General features: G+C 56.5%; 3 protein-coding genes across 3 annotated transcripts in view; all 3 read left to right on the forward strand.

Annotated features, from left to right (window-relative positions):
- Positions 1 to 841, forward strand: part of SIK3 (SIK family kinase 3) — a 243,066-nt gene extending 242,225 nt beyond the window's left edge. The window contains exon 25 of the mRNA XM_077777556.1: positions 83 to 841. The gene's annotated coding sequence lies outside the window, so the exon portion shown is untranslated. The remainder of the gene's footprint in view (positions 1 to 82) is intronic.
- A 4,853-nt stretch (positions 842 to 5,694) lies between these two features.
- APOA1 (apolipoprotein A1) lies at positions 5,695 to 7,906 on the forward strand. The gene is made up of 4 exons (XM_077777534.1): positions 5,695 to 5,961; positions 6,149 to 6,211; positions 6,405 to 6,558; positions 7,234 to 7,906. The coding sequence occupies exons 2-4, from the start codon at positions 6,169 to 6,171 to the stop codon at positions 7,835 to 7,837; spliced, it is 801 nt and encodes a 266-aa protein (XP_077633660.1). The 5' UTR covers positions 5,695 to 5,961; positions 6,149 to 6,168; the 3' UTR covers positions 7,838 to 7,906.
- Positions 7,907 to 8,502: 596 nt separating this feature from the next.
- Positions 8,503 to 10,259, forward strand: part of APOA4 (apolipoprotein A4) — a 12,141-nt gene continuing 10,384 nt past the window's right edge. Inside the window, exon 1 of the mRNA XM_077777624.1 lies at positions 8,503 to 8,633. The gene's annotated coding sequence lies outside the window, so the exon portion shown is untranslated. The remainder of the gene's footprint in view (positions 8,634 to 10,259) is intronic.

Genomic DNA, 10,259 nt, shown 5'->3' on the forward strand with positions numbered 1-10,259 from the left:
CCTCCCACCCCCCCCACCCCCCAGGGAGAAATGTACATGCAGTAGCTACCGTTTGTCATTCTCTCTGTTTCTTCACTGTTAGAAACCAAAGTCTTCTCTGCTGGCTGGGGGCTGACAGAGGATCTGGGTTATCTCCTTCTGATCTTCAGAGCAAGAAAGACATGTTAAATATTCTGACTCTTGATCCTTTCTCCTGGGAAAAGAGGCTGAAGGGTCCCCAGGCCCCTCCTAGTCTTTCACCCTGAATTTGCACAGAAGAAAGCGGGTGCCCCCATGGCCGTCCTCACGTTACTGACAGGATTCCCACGCGGCTCGTCCTTCTCACTGATACCGGCAGCTCGGCTCCTGGACCCGATGTCCCTCGACTGGATTTCTGCGATGCGAGAGCCCCTCTCAGGATCTGTCCCGTGTTTCCACGGTCCCCAGTCTCCCCTCCACTTGGTGAGGCCGCCAACTCCCCACCAGAAGGAGGCTACCAAGAAGACCCGGACAGCTACTGTTTGACTTCTCTGGGCCTGTTCCAGCTCCAGTGCCCCCAGCCGCCCCCTCACACACATGCTCAGCCTGTCGTGTTTACATGGGACCGTACTGATGGAAGAGCAGGCTGCCGTCCTCCAGCAGCCGGCCAGCTGAACGCCGGGGAGCCTCTTAACCGTGCCATCCTGCAAACTACACTTGTAAAAGACCATTGCTTTGTATTGTAGTAACCAGTATGCGCAGTATATGTTGAATGTATATGAACGTAATTTCCCATTTCTGCTCTTTGAAAATGTCAGAAGTATTTTTTTTCTTTCTCATTTATGTTGAACTAAAAATGAATTAAAAAGATCTCTACACCCAATTGTTGCAATAAGACTTTTAGTCCTTTTTGTGGTTGGTTGTGGTGGTGGCGGCGCCGGCAGCGATGATGACGGTGGTGGTGATGGTGGTGGTGGTGGTGGTGATGATGACAGTCTTGGTGATGGTAGTGGTGGTGATGACGACAGTGGTGGTGATCTTGGTGATGATGATCTTGATGGTGGTGGTGACGGTGGTGATGATGATGACAGTCTTGGTGATGGTGATGGTGGTGGTGGTCATGACGACAGTGGTGGTGATCTTGGTGATGATGATCTTGATGGTGATGGTGGTGGTGGTGGTGGCAGCATACAAACTTATAACTTAATCTTAGTTGGACAGTAGTGGATTGTGAAAATGAAAACCTGTTTATGATCTTATGTTGATATGCTGTTTGCCTTGTGGTTCAGAGTCTAGCTGGGAGAAACATCCAGGCGGGCAGAAGCTACACCCAGGGAGGCTGAAGAAGCCTACAGAGCATAGGGTGGAGCTTTGAGCAATCTGTTTATCTCACTCCGCCTTGTAAGGCTAGCATTCTCTAGAAGTCTGATCTCAGCCCACACTGTGTCCCTGCTTGGACTCTGTCCTGCCAGAAGGGAGCATTTGAGTTTGCTGAGTCAGACAGAAAACTGATTCCTTGAGAGGGTACTTTTAAGGCAGTGGAAGGAAATCCTCAAAAGACCCAGGGCCTTTCTGGGGTGACCCCAGTCAGCCCAGTGACATGACTGCCCGGTAAGTGTTAGGACACAAAGGGAACTTTATCTACAGCTTTTGTCTTCTTTTCACACCTGGATTCCAGAGGTCAGGGTGAAATTTCCAGCGTGGTCCCAGGCATGGCGAAGACATGGCTGGTTGAGGCTCTTCTGTGAGGAAAGATTACTGATGCTGGAAATACTAAGTTTGTAGAAAGAAGAGTAGGAAGAGGGGGCTTACGAAAGCTTTTGCACCCACAGTGCACTAGGAAGTTGCTGTGGGACTGTTCAGAACGGAAGCCTTCCAAGAAGGATCTTGTAGAAATCCTCTGAGTGTGTACACACATGTGGAAGGCTTGAGCGAGGGTCTCTGGAAGCATGCAGTGACCTACCCAGATGCCTTCCACATCTTGTAACAACCTTTGCAGTTGTATCCCCACCATGAAATCAGCCAGGGTGCCGTTGGGCCAGAGGATGCAGGCCGCTGCCCTCCTGGATGAGGACCAGAGATCTGAGCTCTGGAAAGGAGAAGCCATGCCCACAGATCCTTCCTGGACTCTCCTGACTTTGTGCCGTGCTCCACCCCACCCTAACCGCAAAGGCAGGAATTCGGAAGGCTGGTGTGCCTGCCACGGCGCCAAACCTTGGCCAGAGCTGGTCACACATAAGCCACGTGCACTTCAGTCTCCTCCTGAGCAGGACAGCAGGAGAGAATCGCGTTTGGTGGGTGACAGTGCCCTGCCCGGAGCCTAGGTTGGGGGTCCGTCACCAGGAGCTGCGAAAGAATTGCCAAAAAGGAAACATGGGGTTGGGCGCTTGCCCCCCACCCCCGCCCCCTGCTCAGTCTGAACCGTCCCGAGCCCAAGTCTCCGGTCCTGACCTGCAGCACATCTTCTCCGTTCAAGCACAGGGCCAGATGCTCCGAAGTTACTCCTGAGTTTCCTCCCAAGGGCCGCTCCTTGAGATGCCCCTCTACCATCCTGGGGACCCTTTACTGTGCCTGCTGTCACTCAGTGAGTAAATATTTGTTGAGTGTCTGTTATGTGCCAAGTCTAGCAGGGGACAGAGTCCTCCCGGTTCAGAGTGACCAGTACGACGTTGGGACATAAATTGTGAAATTGAGTCGCTAATCATACTGAGCAAAATCCACTCCTGCAGTGAGCTAGCAGCACTCCCAGCCAGCCCCTTGGTGACACGCTTCACAAGCGGTCACTCTGGAGAGCCTTGAGATCAAGGAAAAAGCATGTTGGGACCAAGGACCACATTGGTGGGCCTTTTACTAAGCAGCTAGTCCAACCTATGGGCACCCGAGGTCTCCAGCAGGGACTGGCTGGACCCTTGCCTGATTCTGAGATGCAGAAGGACTTCCTTCCTCTCCAAAATATTAGTAATAAGGGGCCTGGGCTAGTTTGAGGCAAGCCTCTAACAGTAAAATGCAGTAGACAGACATACTAGTGAGCAAGGAAGGTAGACAACGTCCTGCTTGCTAGGATGCTATCACCGGCACCCCCTAGCCCGACGCCCTGTGATCCCCACACTGGGATCACACTGGGAAACCAAGAAGCCCCTGCTTAGGACATAAGGTGGCCAGCAGGCCTCCTGACTCCTGTTCCTGACAGCACCAAACACTCGTGGCTGGAGGCCACAGCAGCTCTGAGCTGCCATCTACTCATAGGCAAGACAGCAGCGAAACTATCTGGCTGCCCAGCCTTCCAGGGACAATCGTAAAGGTTCTTTGGCCACTAGTGGACTACACAGATGTTGGAATTAGGTTTAGCCATAGTGAGCACTTCAGTAGTAAACCACAGAGAAGTGTGGAAGTGGCAGGTAGCTTAAGTCCAACCTGAGACCCCCATGTGCAGGCTGGGGTGAGCTGTACCCCCAAAAAGGAGGAGCTTCACTTGGCCTGAGACAGCATGAACGGTCCCCAAGAGAGAGCTGGCCTCCCCCCACCATCTTTAAACCTCAGGCAGAAAGCAGGGCGGCCAAGCGGCAGCCCAGGCTGACTGCTCAGTGAGACTGCCTCCCTCTCTGCAGGATGGATCCCTGGGACAGGGTCAGCGCAGGAACAAGGCCCCAGATCTCAGCATCTGGAAGTCAGGACCACCCAGAGAAAACGTGAGTACTTGCCACCTCTGCTTCCGGAAGCCGAGGTCTTAGCTCCGGCCTGACCGTGCCAGTGTGTTCTGTGGGAGCAAGGGGACAGAATGCCAGAAATCGGGATTCTGGGACGCAGAACTTACTGCGTGCTAAGCTCCCTTTCGGTGTTGCCACGGATGATCCAATGTAGTACTTCAAACATCCATTTATTACCTGAGTTCAGGTCTAGAGGTCAAAAGTCTCAAGTGGGTCAGACCAAGCTGAAATCCTGGTGTCAGCAGAGCCTGTTAGGGGAAAGTTCTTCCAGCTTCTGGAGGCCTCCCACGATCCTTGGCTTGCCGCTCCGTTCCAGCATTCACATCCCTCTGACCTGTGCTTCTGGCCTCCTTCTTCTGACTGCTTCTCCTGCCTCCCTCCTGGATATTTAAGGACCCTTTTGCTGACATTGGGTGCACCTGGATAATCCCGGAAAGTCACCCACCTCAAGGCCCTTATAATCACATCTACACAGCCCCTTTTGCCATAAAAGAGTTACAGGCTCCAGGGATGAGGGCCTGAACATCTTTGTGGGGGGCGGGGGCATTATTCTGCCTGCCGTACATACTCCCCATACTGTGACCCTAGGAGACGGCATGTCCCATCATTGTCTTCGTTCAACAGATAAGGGACCGAGGTGTGCAGAGGTTGTATAACTTGCCCAGGATCACACAGCTAACTCGTGACAGAGCTGGGACTCCAACCTAAGGCTGTCCAGCTCCAAGGTGAAAGGCAGGAGACCCGCTACAGTGGGGAGGCCTGGGGTCCCCACAGCTCCAGCACCTTGCCAACGGCAGCACCAGGCAGGTGTTTATAGAGTGTAGGGAATTTCCTGGGTATATGGTGCACGGCACATTTCCATCCTGGGGCTACATCCAGAGAGAGCTGGGTGCGAAGTCCAGTCCTGCCTCTAATTGGCTGAGAGACCAGAGACCTAGTGCCAATTCACTCTATTCTCTCCAACTTCCTCATGTGTGAGATGGCAGGGAAGAGAGAGGCTGTAGGGGTTGATCCCAGAGTCCCTCTCAGCTTGGCTCCTGCACAGGCTCTGTGACTCAGGGCTCATCATCTGTGACTCAGGGCCCATCATCGGTGACCTGGTGTTGGAGGTCCTGGCCCTCTCGAGAGAACCCCTGCCGGACAGCGCTGCGAACGCCAAGGAGCACACAGTTTGCATTCACAGGATCCCCCCCGGGTCTTCTGATAATCCCAGCCATTTCTGTCCCCATTTTATGAGAGGAAACTGAGGCTTAGAGAGATTACATAATGGGCTCGTGATCCTCCTCCAAGATTCTGCAAGGTGGAGGCGAAAGGAGGTGAGGAACCAGGTCTCCCACCGTCTACTCCAGAGGTCTTTCCCCTTGCATCGGTGACCCCTAAAGGCTGGTATCCATTCTCACCGTGTGTGATCGAATATAAACTTGAACAGCACAAAGATATATGTGGATTCGATTTAAGTGACTAGCCGCCCGTCTGTGTGCTGTTAAAAAAACAACAACTTTTCTTTGTTGCGGAGCTGGTCCTGGTAGAGGCTAGGGTCTTGGGAGGGGGCAGCAGTGGGTAATGTTTTTACATAACAAAAATCAAGAGCTGGCAGGTCCGAGTTGGTCTCTAGAATTTGTTTTGAGATGTCAGGTCTCTGAAATCTCAGTCTGGGGCCACCGAGCCCTCTACAGTCTCCCTGGGCCACTCCCTGTCTCCCCGGGTCCCCTTAAGGTTTGGGAGGTCTAGGAAAGCCTGGAGAGAGGTATGCTGACCTGTTGGGACAAAATAGAGACAGGGTGTTGGTGGGAAGACTGTCTGCTGCCTTTGCAGGGGAAGGGCAGGGCGGGTGCAAAATAATCTCCCTGGAATGCAAGGGGACGGCGGGGAGGGCGTCTCCTGAGTGGAGGAGTCCCAGCGGTCCCTGGCCAGCTGGTGTCGCTTGCTTCCTTCCCTCCTCTCCCCGGCTGCGCTGGCACAACAGACTCTGGAGGGCACACATCCCCCACCTCAGGAGAAGGGATGGGTCCAGATGACCCCAACCCGGAGGACCTACGAGCCTGCAACCACCCCGTGGCCCCCGCCTGAACCCTTGATCCCTGGCCCTGCAGCCCCCGCAGCTTCCTGTTTGCCCACTCTATTTGTCCGGCCCCAGGGACAGAGCTGATCCTTGAACTCTAAGTTCCACATCGTCAGGACCAGTGAGCGGCAGCAAGGCCTGGGCTGGGCTTATCAGCCTCCCAGCCCAGCCCCTGCCTGGAGACATAAATAGGCCGGGAGAGCTGGCAGCTCAGAGACTGCTGGAGCCCTTGAGGTAAGTGCTGCCTTCTGAGGCTCAGGCTCTGGGGTCCTAGCACCAGACTGTGCCCCATGCTGGGACTCTGGGTTCCAAGAGCCTCTCCTCTGTGCCCTGCCCCCACCCCTGGCTAACGTGAGTGGGGGAGCCCTGGGCTCCTCCACGCTAGAGGCCAGCCCCACTCAGCCAGGACCTTCTCCTCCAGGTCACCCACGTCCCTTCAGGATGAAAGCCGTGGTGCTGACCTTGGCCGTGCTCTTCCTCACGGGTAGGTACCCCCACCCCAGCCTCGAAAGCCAGCCTTTGGCTGGGGCCTGCTCCCTAAGCCCCTGTGGGCCACCCTCCTGGGCACAGGGAGCAGGATTTCTCACATGCCCCTCTCCCCTGCCTCCAAGCCTGGCATTTCAGCTCTGATCCCCGGCCAGAGCTGGCCTGATCTGGGTCTCCCCTCTCATCTCCAGGGAGCCAGGCTCGGCATTTCTGGCAGCAAGATGAACCCCAGTCACCCTGGGATCGAGTGAAGGATTTAGCCACCGTGTACGTCGATGCAGTCAGAGATGCTGGCAGAGAGTATGTGGCGCAGTTTGAGACCTCCGCCTTGGGAAAACAGCTGAAGTAAGGACCCAGGCTGGGGCGGCGGTGGGGGCAGGGCCGGTACAGGGGCAGGGGCTTGCATTTCCAGGGGGACAGAGAGGCCTGTGGGGAGATGTAGCCACAATGGCCAGATCACCTATTTCATGGGCCCCACAGAAGGCCTGGAACACAGGAATGGGATCCCCAAAATGACCATCATCTCAGAACTCATTTTAAGGAGAGTAAGATACAGTAGTGCCCCAGCAAGGGGCAGGTCTGTGCCGCCGGCTCAGCAATCAGCACCTTTTGCCTGCAAGTGCAACCCAGCCCGGGTTCTTAGCTACCTCCAAGGCTTCTGCCCAGCAACAGGGGTGGCCATCTTCAGAGACGACGACGGCCTGGGAGTGTGAAGACAAGGCCCTTGATGCCCAGCTTTGGGGCCAGGCAAGACTGGGCAGCAAGCCGGGCTCCGCCTCTACCAGCTCCTCAGTCCCTCCATACAATGGGATGCAGTGTGAGGGCGGGAGGCTGCCCCAGGGTAGACGGGGTGTGGGGCAAGCTAGGCCGGACTCTGCAGCCCCCCTCTCCAGGGCTGCGGCACATCGGGGACAGGTGCCGCTCAGGGCTCACCGCAGGTGGCCCTGGGGCTGGCCCGGGGAGGGGGGTGCCTGGGAGGCCACCCCTGAGCCCCTCGGTCTCCTCGCCTCGCCCCTTCAGCCTGAATCTCCTGGAGAACTGGGACACCTTGGGCAGCACGGTCACCAAGCTGCGCGAGCAGATCGGCCCGGTCACCCAGGAGTTCTGGGATAACCTGGAGAAGGAGACAGAGGCGCTGAGGCAGGAGTTGCACAAGGATCTGGAAGAGGTGAAGCAGAAGGTGCAGCCCTACCTGGACGAGTTCCAGAACAAGTGGCAAGAGGAGGTGGAGCTGTACCGCCAGAAGGTGGCGCCGCTGGGCACGGAGCTGCGCGAGGGCGCGCGCCAGAAGCTGCAGGAGCTGCACGAGAAGCTGACCCCGCTGGGCGAGGAGCTGCGCGACCGCGCGCGCACCCACGTGGACGCGCTGCGCGCGCAGCTGGCCCCCTACAGCGACCAGCTGCGCGAGCGCCTGGCCGCGCGCCTGCAGGCGCTCAAGGAGAGCGGCAGCGCCAGCCTGGCCGAGTACCAGGCCAAGGCCACCGAGCACCTGAGCACGCTCAGCGAGAAGGCCAAGCCCGCGCTCGAGGACCTCCGCCAGGGCCTGCTGCCCGTGCTGGAGAGCTTCAGGGCCGGCTTAATGGCCATCGTCGAGGAGGCCACCAAGAAGCTGAACACCCAGTGACGCGCCCGGTACCCGAGCGGCTCCCCCGGCCCTCCATCGGGTCCTTAGAATAAACGTTTTCAAAGCCTGTGTGGGGCCGCGTTGTTTTGTTTGCTGTGTTTTGCTGTTTTAAAGATTCAGTTGTGGTTTTTAAACAATAAAATATGCTCCAAAAACTATACATTCTTTTTTTGGGGAGAATGGGAGCAAGGTGCCGGCGGCGGAGGGAAGGTCCCTCCCCGCACCAGGGCCTCTGGCCAGGGGTCGGGGAGCCCGGGCCCCTCGGGTCCCCGTGGGAGGCCCAGCCGCAAGGATGGGGTCGTGGATGGAGTCCCCTTCCCAGGGAGGCGCAAACAGAAAGGGAATCACAGGGGACCCGGCAAGGCAACAGACGGTGCGACGCTGTGTACCCTAAACAAACCAACAAGAACCGCAGCCCTGTCCCGGGAGGAAACAGGGCTGGCTGTGCCGGGAGAAGTGGGCTCCGGTGGGTGGGGGTGCTACCCCCAGGCCAGGAGCCTCCGCCAGCCCTCTGGCTGTAGGCCGGCTGGGCCTCGAGTCGCCCCTGGGGCAGGGAGGATTAGGGCAGGCTCAAATGCAGAGCTTAGCCTTTGCTCCTTCCTCCATGATGAAATTCTAAAAATGCGGAAACAGACGCTTCCCTTTTCTTTTTTCATAAGGGCAGCGAGCCACTCCTCAAGGGTCCTGCCCTTTCCAGAAACAGCGGATGTTTCCTCCAGCACAGCTGTGTAAACCAGGCCTCCCACCCTCGGGGCTCCAAGCCTGAGTCAGAACAATCGCCCCTACCTAATTACAGGTAATTAGCCCACTTTCATTTCAGTCCGTTGTCTCCGTCATCTCACTGCGTCCTTCCCCGAACCCTGGGTAGACCCGCAGCTACACCCACGGTACCTGTGACATAGCTGAACCTTGAAGTCACAGGCCACGGCTGAAGAGCAGGGCGGGCTGGGTTGCCCTTTTCAGACACATCCTGGGTCTTTTTTAAAAAGCGTGTGGCCAGGCCTCCAAGCTCACACGGCTGTGCACACGCGCACGCACATTCTCCAGCACACACCCCTGTCTGCAGCCCACCCTGCTTCACACTCAGGTGCATACCCCAATGCGCGTGCCCAGATGCACAGATCAAAGATCTGGGCAGTGCCCTGATGGAGCTTTCCCTACCGTCTCCCTCAGGGCCTTCTGCGCCCTGCCCCTCCCCCATCTCCAGGGTGTCTTACAAACTTTTGGTTAAAGCAAGTGGGCGGTTTTAGTTTCTGACCATCCAGAGCCGTGATAGGCGTCAAGCCCAGATCTGGGTGAGAGCACTTGCCAGGTGTGGGTGCTGGGATCCCTGGCCCGCTTGGGCCAGAAGAGAAGCCCGGGTGGATTTCCAAAGAGAGCAGATGTCTCCAAGTGGGGCCGGAGGTACTGATGTCAGCAAGATCTGCTGAGGAGTCCTCTGACACCCAGCATAGGACTAACGAGTATTTTTCTGTGTCAGCTGAGCAGAATATGAGCAGCTAATCTGAGCTCGAGGTCTGGCTCTGCCGTTTGCCCATTCTTTGACATTGGGCAAGTGCCTTCACCTTTCTGAGCCTCGGTTTTTTCCTTGGAAGAGCGAGGGCCTGCCCAAGTAGTCTGTGGCTCCGGAACTCCCTGACGCGAACATCTGTTGGGTGGTGGGGACACAAGGGAAACAGCCTCTCTCGGGTAACTTTGGGTTCCTCCTTAGTTCCTAAGATGCTGGATTCCCCGACTCCCGTTCTGGTCCCAAGGGAAAATCAGCTCAGCCTATAGCAACAATGACCATTTACAAGGTAATTTGATGCACCAGGTGCTGCACACAGCCTCGTTTCATTCATTCATTCATTCATTCAGCAAATCCACAGTGGAGATGGTATTGTTATACCCACTTTACGGATAAGAAACCGAGGCTGATATATAATGATGGCCCCAAAACCAGAGCCTAGTTGCATCTTACTCCAGCCACTCCCTATTCACCTCCTTCCTTCAAGTGCGGCTGAGAGGGCCAGGTGGTCTGGGTAGCGCAACTCTGCTCCATAATTATGGTGAACACTCAGCAGTGCAGATGACGACATAAAAGTGCAAGGCATGGTGCCTGGTGCAGATCACACGCTCAAGTCATGGCGCACAGCAGTTGACCTTTCATCAAAGTGTCAAACCTCTTACCCCATTTGCTCCTCCACACGAGCCTGTGGAGGCAGAGTTCTCCCTCCCTCTGTGTGATGAAGAAACGTGGGCCAGACACCGCCTGACTGCTAGGAGGTGGGTGGCGCACAGGTCCCACGCCCACCCGTGGCAGAGCCCTGGCCCGTTTCCACGCCCAAACATACATGACATGCGTGGGACGCCCCACTCGTGGCAGCTTCTCATCCAGCTTTATTGGAAGGGCAGGGGGCTTGGGGGGAGGCTAGGTCTGGGA

The sequence above is a fragment of the Crocuta crocuta genome, unplaced genomic scaffold (genome assembly GCF_008692635.1).
Source record: "Crocuta crocuta isolate KB4526 unplaced genomic scaffold, BGI_CrCroc_1.0 scaffold271, whole genome shotgun sequence".
In the NCBI taxonomy this organism is placed as follows: Eukaryota; Metazoa; Chordata; class Mammalia; order Carnivora; family Hyaenidae; genus Crocuta; species Crocuta crocuta.

Bases quoted from the DNA above. Each gene is read 5' to 3' on its own strand.
- APOA1 (XM_077777534.1), top strand. From the start codon at position 6,169: ATGAAAGCCGTGGTGCTGACCTTGGCCGTGCTCTTCCTCACGG. The intron at 6,212-6,404 runs GTAGGTACCCCC...TCTCATCTCCAG, and splicing joins GGCCGTGCTCTTCCTCACGG to GGAGCCAGGCTCGGCATTTC. The intron at 6,559-7,233 runs GTAAGGACCCAG...TCGCCCCTTCAG, and splicing joins GCCTTGGGAAAACAGCTGAA to CCTGAATCTCCTGGAGAACT.